This window comes from Desmodus rotundus, chromosome 8, assembly GCF_022682495.2.
Source record: "Desmodus rotundus isolate HL8 chromosome 8, HLdesRot8A.1, whole genome shotgun sequence".
Lineage (NCBI taxonomy): Eukaryota > Metazoa > Chordata > Mammalia > Chiroptera > Phyllostomidae > Desmodus > Desmodus rotundus.
This window is the reverse complement of record NC_071394.1, coordinates 94607731-94629043: the sequence shown is the minus strand read 5'-3', so window position 1 is coordinate 94629043 and position 21313 is coordinate 94607731. Positions and strand designations below refer to the sequence as shown.

At 47.8% G+C, this 21313-nt stretch overlaps 2 protein-coding genes across 2 annotated transcripts; one reads left to right on the top strand and one right to left on the bottom strand.

Annotated features, from left to right (window-relative positions):
• Nucleotides 1-2: 2 nt before the first annotated feature.
• On the bottom strand, nucleotides 3-9875 carry ARPC4 (actin related protein 2/3 complex subunit 4). The gene is made up of 6 exons (XM_024556668.3): nucleotides 9718-9875; nucleotides 6859-6977; nucleotides 5304-5415; nucleotides 4155-4250; nucleotides 3007-3177; nucleotides 3-884 (listed from the first exon to the last, which is right to left on the bottom strand). Exons 1-6 carry the CDS (start codon nucleotides 9718-9720, stop codon nucleotides 879-881), a joined length of 507 nt encoding a protein of 168 aa, XP_024412436.1. The 5' UTR covers nucleotides 9721-9875; the 3' UTR covers nucleotides 3-878.
• A 211-nt stretch (nucleotides 9876-10086) lies between these two features.
• On the top strand, nucleotides 10087-20981 carry TADA3 (transcriptional adaptor 3). The gene is made up of 9 exons (XM_024556436.4): nucleotides 10087-10619; nucleotides 11330-11562; nucleotides 12869-13119; nucleotides 13239-13344; nucleotides 14547-14688; nucleotides 14779-14882; nucleotides 16331-16440; nucleotides 18184-18369; nucleotides 20393-20981. The coding sequence occupies exons 2-9, from the start codon at nucleotides 11356-11358 to the stop codon at nucleotides 20583-20585; spliced, it is 1299 nt and encodes a 432-aa protein (XP_024412204.1). The 5' UTR covers nucleotides 10087-10619; nucleotides 11330-11355; the 3' UTR covers nucleotides 20586-20981.
• Nucleotides 20982-21313: the final 332 nt, after the last annotated feature.

Genomic DNA, 21313 nt, shown 5'->3' with positions numbered 1-21313 from the left:
CCTCATGCAGCCCCAAAGGGGCAAGAAGAGACTTTAATCGGGAGGGAGGATCCACTGGAATAAGAAAAGGTACAGCGAGCACGTGAGCAGAGGAGCCAGAGCAGGTGAAAGGGCCCCAGCCGGGAATATGGTAGGACTCACCTCTCTACCTTTAGTACAGGCACTGCACTGACAGACAAGGCGAAACACTGGCCCCTCTCAGCTGGGAGGGCTTGAAGCAGCCCCTGTGGCCAGAGGTTACCTGGCTTTCTTGCTCCAGCTCCTAGGCATGGCTGGTGGCCACTGGTTCAGCCCTTGTCCCCAGCCAGTGCTGGGTGGCCATCTTCAGGCAGAGCTCAGGAAGCTGGCCACTGCTAATGGGCCCAAGGAGCTTGAGAATAAGAGGGCAAAGGAGAGGAACTAGAGTCTGAAACCTCCCTCCCTCCCCACATGGGGTGGCTTGGAGGAGGAACAGTAGTCGCCTTCTGGCTCCAGGCCCGCCCAGACCCACAGCGACCAATAATGTACAATCACTGGGACCAGTCACAGCCACTGGAGGTGGAGATTGTTTTAAAAAAAAAAAAAAAAAAAAAAAAGGACAAAAAGATTACAGTCTCCTACAAGCACAGTTTAAGTTTCAAGACGTTAAAAAAAATCTGTCCCAACCCAGGGGACTGAACATCAGAAGCCAGCCTGACCAGGCACGTGTGGCCTTGGGGCAGGTCCACTGCTGCTTTGTTGCCAGCAAGCAAGCACACCACCCCCCCTCCCACATCTGATGCCCACCCCAACCCAGTTCCCCTCCTCTGCTTCCACTGCCACTCCAAGAAGTAAGTCCAGGACGACTTCGCAGAGACACGGGATTCTGAAGGGGAAGGCCACAAGATCCAGTCAGATGTTTAAAACTGTCAAGAGAACCAAGAGATTGTGAATGATAGTTACTGCTGTACCCCGGTAGGCCTGCTGCAGGGTGGGGGGAGGTGGGCTGACCTGAGGGCTGCCCCTCTGCTTAGATCTGAGGGGCAGAGTTGGCCCCGGATACCCCTGTGGGTATGCTCTTTCTAATTCAGCAGTGACCTTTGGGGCACTGGCCCTAAACCCAGCACCAGACAAGGCAGAAAAATTACAGGTGGCATGGGCTTTTCCACAGCTCCCCCTGGCCATGCCACAGAGGCTGCTAGAAAGCACTGTCACGGCACCTTGCTTGGTTGCCTTCTTTAGAGATGCAGGGCTTGGGGACTCGGAGAGCTGAGTACTTTGAATCAAGATCTGTGTGGTCCAACCAGGACAGGCCCTTGAAATGTTTTCTGCCATCAAGTGTTCCCCATGGTGCCAAGACCAGCCCTGGACATTGTACAGACCAGTGGTTACAGACCAACAAATGGCCCGGCCCGAAAATGAGCAGTGTTAGGCCCACACAGTGTTTAAAAAAGAGTATGAATTAGTGGCCAACCTTGAAATATGAAAGATTCTGAATACAAATCCAGATTCTGGGTTTCCTTTAAAAAGCTGTAAGATGAAGCTGTGTACTGGTAATCCTCCTCAGGTGAGGCATGTGCTCGCTATGCCCCCACACTACCCACGCCACTCATGTACGTTACCTGCCCGGCCCTGGCAGGCAGCTGAGTGTGTGACCCCTGCCAGAGGCTGAAGTACTGTTCTAAATCTTTGAGTCTGAAACCTAGTTCCAAGTCATGGTTCTCCCACGTACTGGCTGAGGGACCTTGGGTAGGTGATTGAACCCCAGTTTACTCATCTGTAAAATGGGGATTAACACCTGACGCAAAGATTAAGGTATTAAATGAGATATGTGAATGTACTTTTTAGTTGTATAACTATAGAAATGTAATTATCATAAAAATGATTAAATGAATGAATGACCTAAATATTAAATTACAACAATAACTATTTTTCTTCACAGTTCAATCCAAAAGCCTCCTACTGGTGCTACGATACATAGAATATTGACTATGTGCCAAATGACATGCTTTCCACACTTGTCCTCATTGTTCAACCACACTGACAAGGTTCAGATTAATTACTCACAGTCTCCTCATCTTGCTTCTGAGAAAACAGGCTTAGCTGAGAGGTTCGGCCCCAGCCCCGCGCCCAGGGAGGCAGTGCAGCATGGACTCACTCAGGTGGTGTGACTGCACAGCCTGTGTGACCTGAACTGGCACACCACCCTGTGTGCACAGTATGGCTACTCTGTACGCTGGCTGCCCTCGGTACAATTAAAGCCCAGGGGAAGAGGGTGTAATTTCCATTTATAGGAATCTGGGCTGCTTCTGGGCTGGGTCTGTATGCACTGGTAGGAATAAACACTAAATCCACCACATAAGGGTCACGGTCAACTCTGAGCAGAACATGTCAACAAACCAAAGATTGTTTGGAAGAAGAAAAAGAAAAATAAGAAGGCATGTCCTGAATATCTAAACAAGAATGACTGTGTCATCAGTTCATCAATGTTTACAATTCCTCCTCTTCAGAGGACTGCAGCCCTTTCACTTAGGAAGGCAGAGACAACTGAGGAGGGATCCAGAGGACTCAGGCCAGGAAAATGATGGAAAGCAGGTTGATGAAATCATGACATCAAGCCTGAGAAACAGACACCGAAGGAAAACATTTAAGTCTGTTTGAGAAGTGGAATTACACTACGATTAACTGTCCTACATGCCTAGAAAAATTCACGTGTGGATTTAATTTGCTTCACTTAAGGTCTGAACTAGATACAGGGAAGGATGCTGTGTTCATTTTGAGATGCAGAAATCAGCACCTAAGTTCCCATAAAAGACCACAAGAGACACCCCCCAGACACCCAGTTATGGAAAATGTCCGGCAGCTCTCAAAGATGAAGCTCAGGCCCTCCAGCCCTGAGGCACCTGGCTGATTTGCCACCCAACAGAGATCCTAGAGGCCTCAGGGACCACTCACACACTGGCACCACTTTTCTGCCAGTGCTAAGCTCTCAACAGGACCCACGGCTCCATCTACCTCTGGAAGGAAACTAGGAAGGCCCCTACTTACATTCTTGAGAAACTCCTCAGCCACAATGCGGGCACGGGCGTTGACTGACAGTTTCATCTCACTGATCTCTTTGTCGATCTCCTCCATGAAGTGGATCACAAAGTCCACCAACTTGTGTTTATACATCTGCTCTGTGTGGAAGTTGGTGATCAGAAAACTGATGTCATACCCCTAGGGAAGGAAGACAGCAGAGAGGAAGAGAAGAAACAGAATATTAGCATCCCAAGGGGAACGCAGCTGGCTATGCCCTCTCTGTTCACTCAGTCACATGCTTCCAGCTGGTTGTGGTCTTCTCTCAAGTGACACACCTTTCAGTCAGCAGCCCACCTGCCCTGGTGGGGCGTCTATGTTGGCTGGATCCAATGAGCTGACCCCAGTTGAGGGTTTTGTGTAAATGAGATGTCTTGGAAAGACTATCTAGGGCACAGATAGTTGGATCCAGAATGAGTCAGGGAAAAGTGAAGCGACTTGAAACCTTGTGAGAGAAGAATCTAATCAAACAGGAACATTTAGTCTGAAGAGAAGAGATGCCGTGGTAGAAGGATGGAATGGAGTCTCTAACTACCAGAGGGGTTGCGTGTGGAGGAGTAATTTTACTAATTCTGGGTGGCCTCAGAGGCTAGATCTATGACCAGGAGAAAGATTTTAGCTCAGAATGAGGACGTCTCCAACACATCCAACGTATCTTATGATGGTGTGTGCTGCTCTGTGTGGTAGTTGCTTGGTAACCAAGGATATTTTGGGTCAAGCTGACCGGGAGTCTGTGGAGAGGACGCAAGTACAAAGTCAGCAACAACTGACCCAGTGTCAACTGTACCCTTGAGAGACTATGAAATCAGTTGGTGGCAAAGCTCAGACAGGGTCCGAGTTATTGTGTCCTTTCTGCTGGTAGACTACAGGCTCTGGGAAGATGAACAATGTGTCTGCTCTTTTTTGCCATTTCCATGGTCGAGGCAGACCTAACTTTTCCTAAGCCGATCCCCCTTATTCTAGCTGATATGAAGGCCAACTCCCAACTCAAGCAGTGGGTGGATGCCCTACAGCTGGAGAAGCAGCAATCCTGGTTCTAGAGACAATTCCACGCCAGTGACAGTGGATTCAGTGGTAGAATCCTGAGTTTTATGATCATGTGAATCACATGGTCTCACCTCCACTGGTTTCCTTCGAAGGATAAAGAAATTCTCTGCTCGCATCATCATGAAGCGCATGAACTTGTGGCATAAGATCTTCTCAATCTCATCAGCCTATTGAGAGCAAAGCAGAAACGTCGTTTCCCTTAGGTTGATACCATAGACCAACAGAAACCTGTAGCCTGGTCCTCTGACCTCACATCCCCCAGGCTCACTGGAGGCAGGGGGCTTTGGTACTGGGAGCAATCACTGCCGGGACTTTGAACACTGGGGCACGTGGCGCACTGAAGCAGGGCTCTACAACATTAGAGCCTCTCCAGCAGGGCATTATAACGTGACCCAATCTTTGCCCACCTAGAGAGGTAACTCTGATAAACCTGAGTCTTCTATGCTCTCCTTCCAGAGTCCTCACCTATATCCGAAGATGCCTTTCCTTTTCTCATTTCACTAGTACTGCACTTCCCGGAGTCTGTGATGTACCTCACCTGGGATATCAGAGATAACCTTAGGTGGTCTCCACTTTAATAACACTGAACACCAAACAATCTTGTTTCTCCCTGCTGAGTTCTCAAGATTTCTAAAAGAAAAATTTTGCAGCTGGGTACTGGTAGGCCCTAAATAGTCCCCAACACTTGGTAATCTCCTCTTAACAACGACAGTGGGCCCGGGGGGCAGAACTTTCTGTAGGCAACATAATCAGTTTTCGTTTCATTATGTGTATTTTTTAGAGTTCCCTCCATTTGGCAAGTGATAAGTGATACTGTTTTTCCACTTGTGTTTCTTTTAAGAAACTAACCCAATTTAAAGAAAACTATTAAATAAGTAACTGTCTAGGTAGTCCACAGATATGGCAAAAATGATGGGGGGCGGGGGTGGGAATGTCAGACATTTGTAAAATGTTGTTTGAGGAAACGTAAGAAATTGCACTTTGTTTTTTACCCTTAATCTTACTTTCAGAGTTTATGATTATCACTAGTACTGGTACTATTTACTTTTCAGAACTGGACTTATTCCAGGGCAAGCCTAAAAGATGGAGTTGCTCTCTCTTTATTTTACCCATTTCCTGGGTACATTCAAGGAAATAGAGCCTGGTTTTCCATCCACCCCGATCTCTCAGATGGAGATCCCTGGCTTCCTGGAAAGGCAGGGGCTCTGTGCTGAGCTCACCTGTTTCACAGCAATGCTGACCCGGACGGAGTTGATGGAGCCCTCAATGAGAACCTTTTCCTTCTCATTCCTGCTGATGGTCACAGGTTGTAACAGGAGCTCTTTGCTACTCCTGAAAACACAATGTCACAAAGGCCGCTGTACTAGAGAGGGACAGACTATTCAGGGAAATCCCACAGCAGGTCCTGGAATCACTATCTGAGACCACAGTCCAAGGAACAGGAGACTCACAAACAGGGGTGCTACAGATGGGCGCCAGTGAGTGCACTCTCCAATGCAAAGAGCACAGGCTCTGGAGTCAGGGCAGAAAGGTTTTGAAATCCAGCCTCCTGTTATTTTCCTTGGGAAAGTTACCCTACTGGAATCTCAACTTTCTCATCTGTAAAATGACTCATTCCTATTCCACTGGGAAGGACTGAGAGAGATCAAAGAGGATCAAGTGTCCAATAGCATGCCTGACACAAGGTAGGAGCTTTGCGAATGACAGCTCTTAATTCAGTAACTATAGGCAAGCCCACATCCCATTTAAAGAGTAAGAAGAGAGGATGCCTTAGAGAAAAGGACAAGCTAACAGTTTGGCATGTTTTAATTATCAATCCCTAACGATTCGCTTATTCAGCATTAAGACCCTTCTCAGCTCAGCTCCTGTTTTGATGCCTCTGGGTCCCTAGACCTGTGTAATGGTAATTACTGTGGTGGTGGTGGTGTCTGTGAGCTGTTGTCCCATTGAAATGCCTTCTAGAAACCATGTATGTTCAGAACGCGTAACACGACACATGCTAACATCTTGTCGTTTTTTAAAAATTCCAATCATATCAACATAGTGTGGTAATACTATGTATCTCAGTTATATATATGTCCCAGATTAAACTTTAAGGAATAAAAATAACAACTTGTTTAGAAAACATAAACTAGATAAAAGAATATAATCCAAAATGCAGAATTGCAGAATATTTGCAGGAGACATATTGAGTCCAGGTTGGTTGGGGGGAAAAAATCCTTGATTTTACCCTGGCTGGTGTGGCTCACTAGATTGAGCACCAGCCTGTGAACCAAAGGGTTGCCGGTTCAATTCCCAGTCAGGGTGCAAGAGACAGCTGATCAATGTTTCTCTTGCATATCAACATCTCTTTCCCTCTCTTTCTCCCTCCCTTCCCCTCTCTCCAAAAAATATATTTTTAAATCCTCCATCTTTAAATTAGAAAAGAACAGAGATAACATCTCAGATAACCAAATTCCCCATCCTCTTCTCAAACTGCCAGTGGGTTTAGTAATACTACAGGAGACACTTCACGAACAGCTCTACTCTAAGAAGTCCTACCTTGTGTCAAGCAATCTTGGCTCCAGAGTAGCTTCTCCCCTGGGTTTTGTCCTGCCAACCCACTGACCCTATTTTCTGAACTCCAAATTGGGAACCATTGTTCATCTGGCAGCAGGACAAAATATGTGAACTGCTGTCCTGACAACGGCAGAATGGAAGTTCAAGGCACATTCTAGACAACAGCCATCTGAGGCTGCACCAATCACCCCCACCCTGACCCTCTTCCTTCCCTACCTGACTTCTACCTCCGGCTTGTTATGTCGTTCCACAACCTGGGAAGAGAAGTTCTCCAGGCACAGGGCAGCCTGCAGTGTGGCCCGCACGGCACTCAGGTAGGGGCGGAGAGTGGCAGTCTGTAGGAAAAACCCCAAGGGAGGATCAGAATCTGTCTCACCAAACCCGATGGCTCCCTGCTCTAGCTACTCAGGAACCAGGCAGCACTAGGGGTGCTGGGAGTGCCAGGCTCTCCAACACCAAAGTAAACAGAGCAGACGACGACGCCTTCAAGGTACCTTCCATTCTAAGTCTAAACCAGTGGTTCTCAACAGGGGAGCATTTTGCCTGCCAGGGGGCACTCAGCAATTTTGAGATTTTTTCACTGACACTATTTGGGATGGGCGTGCCACTAGCACTGAGAAGACAGAGGCCAGGCATATCACTAAACATTCTACAATGTGCCTCCAAGAATCATTCAGCCCCATAGAGTGCTGAAGTTGAGAAACTGTGGTCTAGAAGCTTATAGGTAAATAATTGTCCTCAATCTATCTTTTGAAGCAAAAATGGGTTAAGTCTACTATGTGTTATGCACTGAGCTAGGTGCTAGAAATTCAAAGATGATTAATACCATCTCTACCCTTAAACAGCTCAATGGGGAGGGAAAACTACGATACAAAGGATAACTGTGACATAGACTTACAAGTTATATTTGTAGAAGTGGGCTTTTACTTGAAGATAGAAAAGGATTAGAATTTTACAATGACAGAAGGAAAGTCCCACTAGAAGGACCAGCTTCTAGCTACACTGGCCTATTATTTCCTTATATTAGCCAAGTTCTTTCCCACCTCAGGGTTTCACACATGCTGAACCATCTATCTGCAGGCTTTGCTACCCTCTCTTTGCCTAAGTCACCCTTCAGATGTTGAGTTATTCAGGGAAAACCTCTTCCTTCCTCAGAGAAGTCTTTCTTGACTTCCCCTTCATAGCATTTCTCATAATTTCTGATGACATATGTGTCATACATCTTTAGTAAACTGATCTCTCCTTCACTAGACTGTCAGCTTCATGGTCAACAGACCATGTCTATTTTATCCAAATCTACATTACCTCACACCTAGCTCTGTTAGTACCTAACATATGTATATAATGCCTTACTCATTTTCTGTACAATAAATGAATGAATGAAAGTAGTGTTTTAAGCAAGGTTAGGATAACACAAGGCATTAAGAATTCTGTAGTAGTAATGAGTGCAATGTTGCTGTATATGGGAAATATTTTAGATTCAGTAGATGATGCTGCAATAGTAGCCTGGAGACTCATGGAGATGTCAGGCTACTGAGTTTAGCTTTTCTTTTATGGTGGTAAAGAACTGCTGGGGCTTTCTGAGGGGGAAGTTGTATGACTACAGCTGCATGAAGGCTCTGTGGAGAATGGACTGGAGAGGGAAGTGAGACATAATGCAGAGAGGGTTATTCAAAGAGCGCTGATGAGAGCCTGGACTGGGGCTGTGGAAGAGGCTGAGCAGAGAGTTTCACAGGGCTTACACTGACACAAATGTAGATGATCGTGGAATAAAAACACCTTCCAACAAACTATGGTCCATCAATACAATGAAATACTACTCAGCAATAAAAAGGAATAACTACTGATACATGCAACAGGGATGAATCTCAAATACATTCTGGTAAGAAGCCACATTAAAAAGCCTACATATTGAACAATTCCATTTATGACAATCTGGAAAAGGCAAAACTTTAGGGGGGGAAATCACTGGTTGCCTGGAGTGGGGGGAGAGGGGCTTGAGAGAACATTTTGAGGTGACAGAAATGTTCTGTACCTTGATTGTAGCAATGGTTACGAGATTGTGTTTGTCAAAATTCATAGATGGTAAACCTGAAAAGGCTGAATTTTAGGTGACCAGCCCCACGATGCCTGCCCTTTCACAACTGAAATAGACACAGCCTCATGTAATAACTCAATAAACTTGCTTTTCAAAGAAATCGAGAGGTATAGCCAATATAAGGAACAAAGGAGGACAAGCAAGTTTAGGGGAGAAGTGGAGTTTTGCTCTGGAGGCCTAATGTCAAGGTGTCTTCAAGATAGCCAGACAAACCTTGCAAAAGAGAGCTAGGAAGGCAGATTTAGGAGTCACCAGAATACACAAGGTCATCAAAGCCAGGGGACTACATAATTACCACTTAACTCCCAGGAATGCCCACATTTATCAAATGGGAGGATTTCCTGGGAGGAAGAGACAGCAGTATCAGATCTTACGTATGACAGTAAGACTACCACGGTTGAGTAGTAGCCAGAAAGGGGCTTGGGTGGAGGCAGCATAAAAGATATCAATCCTTCAGTACGGTAGAAGGCAGGGGTTTAAGGAAAAGAATGGGGTACGAAGTGGAGGGTCTTCCCTTGGAAAACTGGATTCAAGCGGGCAGCAGAGAACAGATCGGCGTTACTTAGTGAAGTTCTATTCTGGGTGGGGACGTGGACCTCCTGCATGCCTCGGTAGCTCTGCAACGGGCTGAGGCCTACTATGTGCCTAGGACACACTACCACGAACCTAGGAAGCATCACTTCCGGCTTCCTCCAAACATCAGGAGTATTCCTTACCTATCCCGAGAGCCAGACCGTGAAGTCAACAGAACTGCTTCTTACCAGGGCGTCACCCGCCTGACCCTTCCTCACTTCGGCCCCTACCCCGCCCTCTTTCTCCCAGCCTCATCATGCCCCCAACCCTCCAGCACCCCTCGGCCCTGGCCCTCTCCGCTGCAAAACCGTATTTCCCCCAAACCCACAGCTTTAAGGAAAAACAGGGACGGGGCAGCAGCGGGGGAGAGGGGGCGTCCCTGGCCGGGGGCCCGGCACTCTCACCATCGCGGGCGCTGGCTGGGCCGGAAAGCGGAAGTGCGGAAGTGGCCGGGCCCGCGACGCCTGCCCTTTCGCGAGAAGCGCAGCCGCAGTCTCCGCCCGGACTTCCGGACGTTACCATCTGTGCTCCGAGTGGGGGAAGGGAGCCTTGCAAAACTTAGTCCTTTGTAAGTTTTCCTGCTGGGCTTGTCTTGATTTTTTTACACTCTGTAAGCTTCAAATAGGTACTCAAGCTTCTCCCGTTATCCATGCATCTCTCGCTTTTGACTTTGAGCTTCTTGCCCTCTTTGTCGCTTTTTCCCCCATAGTTATGCAATGGTGCAGCCCGGCCGCGGTTGGGCACCATATTTGGACAAGGCGAGGCGAGGAGACCTTCGTTCCTTCCGGTTCTGTGCCCCCATCCTTTCTCCGGGTCCCTCCTACCGCCAGCCCCTGGGGCTCGGCGGGACTAACTGCCTGACCGAAAACCTGGCTGCCGAGTCCCGCCCTCCAGCCCCGGCAGTTCCCTCGGGTGCACCCGAGGCATATACCCCTCACCCCACCTTCAGTGGGGTAGCTGGCGGCCAGCAAACCCTCCCCTGCAAGCCACTGTGGGCTCGTCCTTGCGTTTCTCCACCCCCGCGTCAACTGCAGGGGGCCTGCTCATAGCAAGTTCCGGGTGGTTGATCCACCAACCGGAACTCCCCGCCCCCTCTCGCGGCCCGGGGGCCGTAGATGGTCGGAGCGTGGAGGCAGAGGGGGCGGGGGCCGCATTAGGGGGTCCCGAGAGGACGGGGGCGCTGAAGGCGGGGCATTGGGGCGACCCAAGGGTGGGACCAACCATTAAGCAGTCCCACTTCTGTGCCAGGCACTGAACTGGGCTCTTGACGAGCATCATCTCTTAATCCTCAGAACATCCCGGGGAGGTAGGTACTATTGTTATCCCCATTTTACAGATTCAGACTTCTTATGGGGAAACAGACGCAGACCTTTTTTTGACCCCATTTTACAGATGGAAAAACCAAGCCTCAGGAAAGATAAATAACATCATCAGGGTCACATAAATAGAAAATGGTAAAGCCAGGGCTTGGACCCGGTTATGCCTGGCTTTCCAGCTACATTCTTAACCATTGTCAGAAGCAAAGGTGGGAAGGGGTGAGACAAGACAAGGCTGGGAGGCTCAGCGAACATTAACATTTTAAGAATGGGATGCTTGGGACTCAGGCTTAGCTGATCTCCAGGAGGAAGACAGCAAAAGGGAAGAGCATTGGGGGAGACAGGGCATAGTAGGTCCTGGTGATGAGGGGCCTGTACTTAGATCTAACTGCATTCAAATTGCACCTTGGTAAGCCCGGGCATGTAACCACCCTTACAGAGTCTCTGTTTCCTTATTTATAAAGGAGATCACAGTGGTACCTGCTCATAGGGTTGGGTGAGGAATTCAATGAGAAGCTGGTAAAATGTTTGCACTTTGCTTGGTGCACAGTAGGTGCTCTGTGAGTAGGACCTGTGTCATCAACCTTGTTGATAGGGTACTGAAGCCTGGCTTTCTCCTTGAGGCTCTCCTAAGATGGAGGGAGCCTTTGGGCTTTTCTTGTGACATTTTATCTCCCATCAATGGTCTTCTCCTCTCCAGCTCCACAGTGTCCTGTGTCCTGGGCCATGAGTGAGCTGAAGGACTGCCCCTTGCAGTTCCACGACTTCAAGTCCGTGGACCACCTGAAAGTGTGTCCACGCTACACGGCGGTGCTGGCCCGCTCTGAAGATGACGGCATTGGCATCGAGGAGCTGGACACTCTTCAGCTGGAGCTTGAGACCCTGCTTTCCTCTGCCAGCCGGCGCCTGCGAGTGTTGGAGGCTGAAACCCAGGTGATACCCTACAGAGGGGACATCACCAGGGATGGACTGTGATAAGTTATGGGTGGGTCATTGGGTTAGCCCCATCTGCGAAGGCCTGTGGTACAGGAGGTTAGAGGGGCAGAGAGAGACCCAAATTGGGTGTGATATGCAGGAATGTGCGTCATCCTCATAAATTGCAAGATTTCTAATTCACTATGCATTTACTGATCCCCCTTCCATCATATGGTGGGTACTGTACAGATCATTAGAGAGAGGTAATTAGGAAAATTCTGGCTTTTAGGGAGTTTGCCAACTAAAAGGAGGCAGAGGTCAGACTAGTACCAGGTGATGTGTTACGACTAGGGGCACTAGGGGAGCTCTGACATGGAGACCTGCTTTTGAATCCTGGCCTAAGCATTTGCTAGTGTTGTTGTTTCCTAGCAGTGTGACTTTGGGAAAGTTATATCCTATTTTTGAGCATCAGTTCCCTATCTGCAAACTGAGCTGAAAAATGGACCTACCTCAGAAGTTTTGTGAGGATTAAGAGAGATTTTTTGCAAAGGCTCAGCCCCAAGTCTGACAATAAGTCAGCATTTCAGATGTTAATTATTGATATTGCTCTCATTATTTCTGTTCACTTCATAAACATCCCTTGAGGTCTGTGTGCCAGGTGCTATGCCAGATCCCGGGGAACAGAGCTGGTTAAGATGAGCCTCTTGGTCTCCAGTAGTTTATAATCTAGTTGAAATGATCAAGTATGCTGGTCCTTTTTGTATGGCCATACAACATGACTGGACCTACAGCGCAGATGCAAAGTGCCAGAAACTTTAGAGGAAGAAGATGCCATTTCCACTGGACCTTGAAGGATAGATAAAGTCAACTTGTGGGCCCTGGGAATTCACTGAAGCTTTTCAGGTGGGGCTGTGGCACAGCCCATTGCATATTAGTAGCTAAGAAGCTGGTAACTGATGCAGAGGAGGCATCCCAGTGAAGTTTTGCTGGGAGGCTCTTGCTTGTCTTCACCAAAAAGTTAACCACCAGTATATTTTCCCAGAGCTAGCATGTACTGGGGTCACTTGTGTGGCCTTTGTACTAAATTCTACAGAGGTGAATCAAAATACAGACAAAGAGTGGAATGATGAGAAGTATATGAATAAAGTCTTCTGAGATGGGCACAGAAAAGGAGCTGAGTTTGAAGGAGTAGAAGTTTGCTAAATAAAAAGGGGATTGGGAAAGACCTTGATGCCTCCTCAAGATCTAGATCCTAATTCTTCACTGGGGAAAGAGTTGTCCGTATCTTCCCTTCTTCCCCTCAGTGACAGTCTCTGAATTTCAGATCCTCACTGACTGGCAGGATAAGAAAGGTGACCGACGATTCCTGAAGCTGGGTCGAGACCATGAGCTTGGAGCTCCCCCCAAACATGGGAAGCCCAAGAAGCAGAAACTGGAAGGGAAGGCAGGACATGGACCGGGCCCTGGCCCCGGGCGACCCAAATCCAAAAACCTTCAACCCAAGATCCAGGAATATGAGTTCACAGATGACCCAATTGATGTGCCGCGGATCCCCAAGAATGATGCCCCCAACAGGTTCTGGGCCAGAGAACATAGTGGGGCTTTGGGATTTGGGAAATGGAGACTGTGGAGGTGCCCTGGGCTGAGGCATGGTGGGCATGGGGTGCCCACTCAGGATCTGCTTCTCTTTGCAGGTTCTGGGCTTCAGTGGAGCCCTACTGTGCTGATATCACCAGCGAGGAGGTGCGCACACTAGAGGAGCTACTGAAACCCCCAGAAGATGAGGCTGAACATTACAAGGTAGAAACCCTGAGCCTTAGCAGACATGGGGGAGAACAAGAGGGCTTGGAGGTGCTTCAGAATCAAAGATCCTAAAGTCATGTATCATCTTCCTTTGCCTACCCTGCCTAGTCTCCTGTCTGCCCATTAACCCACCCAACACCCAGTCGCTCTCAGCTTTCTCCTTGCATTGTCTCCCTTCTACCCCACCCCAATGCTTACCACATTCTAAGGCTTCGACTTCAGTGAGGCTGTCCCTTGTTGCCATGTCTCCATCCCCTATGCTTTAGTTCAAGGCTTCCATCAGCTTCTACCCAAACAGTTTTTTATTACTTCCTGCCTCCAGAGGGGCTTTTCTTTCTTTAATATGTATAAGGTTATTTTTTTAATGATGAAAATAAAACAGATCCCGTTAAAGAAGGTATAGAAAATAGGGCAAAGTATTGGGGGAAGCTCTCCCATAGGTCCGCTGTCATGCTCAGAGGTGACACGGCCCTGCTCTCGGGCTTCTCCTGGCTTCCATTTCCCACAGGATTGAGTCCAACTGTCTCAGTCTTTGGCGACACTACCCAGTGCCCCTCTCCAGTTTCCTTGGCCGTGCCCTCTTCACTGCTGCATTCACCAGCCCCACCAAGCACCTTACCCTTATGGCAGGCTGACACAGGGTCCCTGCTTGCTCTGGGCCTCCTCATATGCTCCTCTCCCCTTGGCAGACTGACTGACCCGTCCAACCCTGATCTCACGTTACCGCCACCAGAACACCTTTACAGAATCCCCAGGAGAAAGTTGGTCTCATTTTGGGCTGCCGCAAGATGAGATCTACCTCTGACACTTCACTTACTTGAATTTTTAAAATTTTACTTGAAAAAGTAATCCATTTGGCAGTAATAAATGCAAGCAATTATAAAAGACGATTTCCTATCCTGAGCCCAAGGCCTCTAGAGACAAGAGCTGTGACCTGAAATGCGCCATGTACACACACCATTCTGTAACTCGTATCTTGGAAATTGCTCCATATTGGCTTCTGTATATGCTTTAGTTCTTTATGTACCCATCTCCCTTACTAGATTGAGTGTGGAGGTTTTATTTCCTTTGCCCCTTCTCACCTATACCAGGCACAGGCCTCCATCCTGAGCTAGGTACTTGGAAGGCAGATGAGGTAAGGAAGGAAGAAAGGAAGAGCCTGTATTTACCCCTTTAAGCCTGTGGGATCTCTCCTACAGATCCCGCCCCTGGGAAAGCACTACTCCCAGCGCTGGGCACAGGAGGACCTGCTAGAGGAGCAGAAGGACGGAGCCCGGGCAGCAGCTGTGGCTGACAAAAAGAAAGGCCTCATGGGGCCACTGACCGAACTGGACACTAAAGGTAGGCCCCTCACCTCGTTGCCTACCCCAGGCCAGGACTTGAGTTCTCAGACTTCAGCCCAGTTGCCCACCACTTCTCTGCCTGCTTCAGATGTGGATGCCCTGCTGAAGAAATCCGAGGCCCAGCACGAGCAGCCAGAAGATGGTTGCCCTTTTGGTGCCCTGACTCAGCGCCTCCTACAGGCCTTGGTGGAGGTGAGTACCCCAACCCCAAATTGCAACTACATTTACTTCTGTCTTAATGTTTTATTTCATTTTTTATTGAAGTAAATTGTGCATTTAGAAAAGTACATAGGTCATAAACATATAGCTTGATAACTTTTCACAAATGAGCACACTTGTGTAATAAAACATCACCAGTATCCTAGAAGCCCCTGATGTGCCCCTCCTAGTCTCTAACCTCCCCCAAAGGTAGCCTCTACTTCACAGTTACTTTCGCTGAGTGTTGCTAAGGGCTGAGCCCTGTGCAAGTGGCTTTCCATACACCCTCTCAGAGGCAAGGACAGTGGTTAACCTCATGTTACATACAAGAAGATTGGGGCTCAAAAGGAACTGTTTGCTTGAGGTCACACAACTTATACATAGAAGCAGGACTCAAACTGCAGGTTCAGGGACCCTTTTCTTTATGCTCTCTGTCTGACCTTTGGCACATCCCTTCACCTCGTTGATCCTTAGTTTCCTCTCTGGGCCAAACACAGTAGTGTATGTTTCTCTCATGTAACAGTCCGGGGCACTTGCTTCAGGCTGGCTGAGGTGTGGGTGGGGGTCTCTGCCCTACACCATCAATAGGGACACCAGCTATGGTGGCTTTGCCATCTTAAACATGCACTCTGATCCTGACTGGTGTGGCTCGGCTGGTTGGGCATTGTTCTGCAAGATGACAGGTCATTGGTTCGATTCCCAGTCCAGGCACATGTCTGGGTTGCAGGTTGCGTCCCCTGCAGTCAGGGTACAGATCAGTTTGAGAGGCAGCCAATCAATGTTTCTTTCTCTCTCTTTTCCCCTCCTTCCCCCTCTCTCTAACATAAATAAATAAAATCTTTTAAAAAACTACACAAAACCATGCACTCTGCACAAAGTCACTCTGGATGTGATTGCCACTCGAAGCCCACAGCAAAAGACCCATGAGGAGTGTATGAAGGAAGACAGATGGGCCATGACTTACTGTGGCTTTTATCTCTTCTGATCACTTTCCACTGGAGAGAATTTGTTACTTGACCACACCTGACTGCAAGGGAGGCTGGGAAGTGTAGTGTATATGGGCGGCGATAAGCCTAGCTGCTACAGAAGAAAGGTAAGAATGTCTTTTGGACAGCTGGCAACCTCTGCAAAGACAATGTGCTTATTAGCACAGTGCCTGGTGCATTGCAAACACTTAACAAACCTCAGTCATTCTCATTACCGTAATTTAGGGCTGCCTTCGTTCTTCTGTGCTTCCTTCTTTGGGAATCAGTACAACAAAAAAATGGTTTCTAAAATAATCAAAGCTTTTTGGGAGCTAGAAAGGCTTCCTGCACTGTTTGGGATGGGAAAGATAAAAGGATATTTCTGGTCTGCAAAGACTATCCAAGTAGGTCAGAGGGGAGCAAGAAAATGGAAATACTATAGCTCTTTCTCCTTCCACCCTTTATGTGGTCTTCTAGGAAAATATTATTTCCCCTATGGAGGACTCTCCTATTCCTGACATGTCTGGGAAAGAAGCAGGGGCTGATGGGGCAAGCACTTCTCCTCGAAACCAGAACAAGCCCTTCAGGTGAGTGGCATCCTGTCTATACCTCACAATCTGGCCCCTGCTTCTGTTCACTTCTGTCCATCTGGACGTAGGGAGGTCTTAACAGGGAGGCCGAAAGCAGTTTGAGAAAAAACCCCAAAATCTCAAACACGCGCTCTGGCCTGTCATTTTTGCAAGAACAGACTTAGTGCCGGACTGTTGATCATAGCCGTTCATACTGTAAACAGCCGGAGTGTCCAGCCGAGGTGAGTGGTTGGCTAAATGGTCATAGCTCTGTTTGACAAAATAACTTGCAACTGTTAACTGTATTATAGAAATGTAGTTAATTGACATGAAGAGAAGTAAACAATGCAGCGCTGAGTCAGGAAGATGTCTGTTGTAACACAACACAGTGTGACCCTTTTTTATTTAAGATTTACTTCATGCGCACAGGGGAAAAAACAAATTATCTATAATAAAGACTGGAAATAATACATAATAAGATCCGGAATATACATAGCACAGGAGTCCCCGCCTTATCTGCAGTTTTGCTTTCCACAGTTTCAGTTACCTGCTGTCACCTGTGGTCTAAAAATATTAAATGGAAAATTCCAGAAGTAAACAAGTTGTAAGTGTTCAATTGTGTGCTGTTCTGAGTAGCATGGTGAAATCTCATGCCATCCACTCCATCACACCTGGGATGTGAAGCATCCCTTTGTCCAGCATATCTGCGCTGTGTCCTGTACCCACCTGTTGGTCACTTAGTAGCCATCTCAGTTATCAGCCAGTTATCAGCGAGAGACCACATTCACATAACTTTTAGTATAGTACATTGTTATAATTGTTCTATTATTAGTTAATGTTAATCGCTTACCGTGCCTACCTAATTTGTAAATTAACATTATCATAAATATATCCAAAAATAAACATGTAAAACAGTATGTATAGGGTTCTGTGCTATCCACAGTTTCAGGCAGCCATAATCTTAGACCATATGTATCCCTTGCTGATAAGGGAGGACTAATATGTGTGTGTGTGTAGTCCTGGACGAGTGGCTCACCTAGTTGCAGGGTTGCAGGTTCAAATCCTGGTCAGGGCACATTCCTAGGTTGTGCATTTGATCAGTGGTTGTGGCATGTGTAGGAGGCAACCAATCCATCTTTCTCTCCCTTCCTCTCTCTCTCAAAAACCAATAAAAATAAACATGTCCTCGGGTAAGGATTAAAATATATAGCCCTGGCTGCTGTTGCCCAGTGGATTGAGGGCTGGCCTGTGAACCGAAAAGTCGCCGGTTTGATTCCCAGTCAGGGCACATGCCTGGGTTGTGGGCCAGGTCCGCAGCTGGGGGTGTGCTAGAGGCAACAGATCAATGTATTTCTTGCATGTCGAGAGATGTTTCTCTTCCTTTCTTTTTCCCTTGCTTCCCCTCTCTAAAAATAAATAAATAAAGTCTTTAAAAATATATATATATATAACATGATAAAATATATGTATATTATGTATTGCATTAATAACATAGCAAAATAACAGTAATATAAACAAAATCATAGTGGTTCTCTTTGGGTTGTTGGCATTATAAGTTTTTGTATATGTGTTTTGGCAATGGATATATGTTGCTTGTGTTTGAAACAAGACCAGATTTGGCTGTCTGTCTTTGCTTTTTTAACTAGATAGATATAGAGGGGTGCCCAAAGAGAAAGAACGGTGTTCACTAACCTTGGGAACCTCTGAGGGCGGTCCCCCTTTGAAGCTCGCCATTAAACTGAGGGCTGCCTTCCCCTGCAGTGTGCCACATACCAAGTCCTTGGAGAGCCGCATCAAGGAGGAGCTGATCGCCCAGGGCCTGCTGGAGTCTGAGGACCGCCCTGCAGAGGACTCAGAGGACGAGGTCCTCGCTGAGCTGCGCAAACGGCAGGCCGAGCTGAAGGCACTCAGCGCCCACAACCGTACCAAGAAGCACGACCTGCTGAGGTAAGTATGGGCAGGATGCATAGGCCAGGGCTTGGCCAGCAAGACCTTGGCCATTGCTTGTCACTCTATGGGGGCTTTATGACAGGCTTCCCAAATCGCAAGACATCTAAATCACCTGGAGAGCCTTGAAAAAATTGTCAATGCTAGGCACCAACCCACAGACTATGTCTCAAGTAGATTCTAATCCCACAGACTAGGGCTCCGGCGTATGTGATTTATTTACTTACAGTTGTGGTGAAAAACACGTGATATAAAGTTGACCCTCTAAACCACTTTTTTAAATATAGCTTTAATTTTTTGATGAGCAAGAGAAACATCGCTCGGTTGCCCCCTGTACGCTCCCCTACCGGAGACTGACTGGCAACCCAGGCATGTGCCCTGACTGGGAATCGAACCTGCAGCCTTTTGGTTTACCAGATGACGCTCCAACCAACTGAGGCATACCGGCCAGGGCGACCCTCTAAACCATTTTTAAGTCTACAGTTCAGTAGTGTTAACTATATTCATGTTGTGTGGTTTACTTTTTTAAATCTTTTCATTCTTATTTTTTCTCCCCCAAAGTTTTTTATGAAAAATTTTACATGCACAGAAAATCTGGAGGAATAGTACAATGAACACCAATATTCTCTCCACTTACATTTATCAACTGTTAACATTTTGTTCAGCATCTGTGATCATTATTGGCCCTTCACCTGAAATTACCCAGTATTTTAGGACCAGTTGTTTAAGGAATTGGTCGCAGTGTCATTCATTTTATATTGACTCTCGTCCTTTGCCCTGCATTGGTCACAGCAAGGGTATAGGTGACATAAGGAAGGAGACCGTGGTAGTCACTGCCCCTTTAGTGGGAAGCTAGAAAAGTAGCCCAACTAAGTCTTGCTTCTCACAGGTGAGTACTATCTTTTCGCCTCACAAAGCACCAGTAGAGCAGGGCATACTTGTTCATTGGGCCAACTTTGCCTCTCATAAACGATGTACTGGGGCTAGCAAGAGAGAGCAAAGGGCTTGCAGTCTCCCAAGTGGGCAATTACAATAAACACATGCACCATTAAAAGGAGGTAGTTGCTGAGAAGCTGCTAGGGTGTTTAAGGATAGGGTGTCCTGAGTGCTGGCTGCATGCCAGGTGCTTTATGTACAATCTCCTGTTTAATCTTGACTGCAGCCCAGGGGCAGGAAATAAAGGCCTAGTGAAGCAAGTGCCCTGGTGAAGGTCACACAGCCGATAAACAGCCAAGATTCGACTTGAGCCCAAGGCTGAATCCAAAGCCTCTCTCTAGTTCCGTCTGAAGAGCGAGAAGAGGAAAATACAGATAAAAGAGATAGTGAGGAAGGTGGGGGAGGGGAGAAAGAAGCAGAGGTGTCCAGATACAGAAGTAATGGGCAGTGAAGGAACTAGCTTGGGGCTCTCAGGCCAGAGTGTAGCCCTCAGCCTTGCCTTGGACCAGCTGCAGGGCCTTATGGTGTTTTCTGCCCTGAGCAGCCGCTTCCCCTTGTGGAATATTAACAGGTTGGAGTAGATCAGATCTCCAAGCAATCTTCCAGCTCTCCCATTAATGGGATTTACGAGTTGGATTCCATTCAGAGGGGTCAGTTTAGCATCCCACCTGCCTCCTGTAGACCTCAGGCTGCCTTGATCCTTAGTTGCTCTGGGATTTGGATTTGCCAGGTCTTCTCCTGGCACCAAAACACCTTGAGAAGATTGTTTGGGGCCTGCCTGCCTTGATTTAGATCTCCTACTCACTAGTTGTAGGATCTTAGGGCATTTCTTACCCTTCTTGAGTCCCAGTTTCATACCTACCTCACAGGGTTATTAGAGGATTAACTGAGCTTATGTTTTTGAAGAGGTTAAGATAGTAACTAGCATAGAGCACCATATAAGTGTAGCTCAGTAACTTTGCTTTTTGGTCTGAAACGGTCCATAAGAGTGCCATTCTGGAGTGGTAGGTGGGCTCAGTCTGGAAGAGGGAGGGGACCCACTCTGGATGTGGGCTTCCCATGACATCTGGCTGGCTGGTCCCCACAGGCTGGCAAAGGAGGAGGTGAGCCGGCAGGAGCTGAGGCAGCGGGTCCGCATGGCAGACAATGAGGTCATGGACGCCTTCCGCAAGATCATGGCTGCCCGGCAAAAGAAGCGGACCCCCACCAAGAAGGAGAAAGACCAGGCCTGGAAGACTCTGAAGGAGCGGGAGAGCATCCTAAAGCTGCTGGACGGGTAGCCCTCACCCCTGCCTCAGACTGTCTTCCCCTGGCCTGGGAGGGGATGGGGCGGGAGGCCCACTTCCTTCTTTGGGCTGCTGGAAGCCTCAGCCTGTGGCTGACTGTCAAATGTCATATGGCAACAGTCTCTAGAGGGCTGTGGCCTCTCACCGAAGTCTTTTGGCCTAGCTTTGTACAGCCAGGATACCGGAGGCCCTGCTGGGCTGGCCTGGGGCCCAGTCTCTGCTTGGTCCCCAAGATGAGGGAGACAGCATTTCTGGGCTTTCCTCTTCCCCCTCTTTGCCATCATCCACCCCCCTACGCCTACCCCTCACTCCCTCAAGGACTTCTCCTTTGTGGTTTTGTAAAGTGCAAATTTAAAGAGTAAAGTGACTGCTGTGGTTTTTTAAAAAGCATCCAGAATTTTTGAATGTCTGTTATTGTGGGGTAAAAGGCAACTGGTGTGGCTGGCAAAGGTTTAGGAGGACATGCTTGGTGACTCTCGCCCGTGTGCCACTTGCTCCTGAATGCATCAGGAAGTACATTCTGAGGATACTTGTGGCTACAGGTAACAACACCTCCAGCTCAAAGTGGATTAGGAAAGGAAATATGTTGACTAGAGGCTTGATGGTCCTGGGGCAGGGTGGCCTCCAGGCTTGGCCAATCCAGCAATTCAGGGCCGTTTAGGGTCCAGGGGTCTCCATAGTCTTCTGCAGTGACAGCTTTCACCTAAACTGGGTTCCCCTCC

Bases quoted from the DNA above. Each gene is read 5' to 3' on its own strand.
- ARPC4 (XM_024556668.3), bottom strand. The intron at 4,251-5,303 runs GTGAGCTCAGCA...TGCTCTCAATAG, and splicing joins TCAGCATTGCTGTGAAACAG to GCTGATGAGATTGAGAAGAT. The intron at 3,178-4,154 runs GTGAGACCATGT...TTCCTTCCCTAG, and splicing joins TTCGAAGGAAACCAGTGGAG to GGGTATGACATCAGTTTTCT.
- TADA3 (XM_024556436.4), top strand. From the start codon at position 11,356: ATGAGTGAGCTGAAGGACTGCCCCTTGCAGTTCCACGACTTCAAGTCC. The intron at 13,345-14,546 runs GTAGAAACCCTG...TCTCTCCTACAG, and splicing joins ATGAGGCTGAACATTACAAG to ATCCCGCCCCTGGGAAAGCA. The intron at 14,883-16,330 runs GTGAGTACCCCA...GTGGTCTTCTAG, and splicing joins TCCTACAGGCCTTGGTGGAG to GAAAATATTATTTCCCCTAT.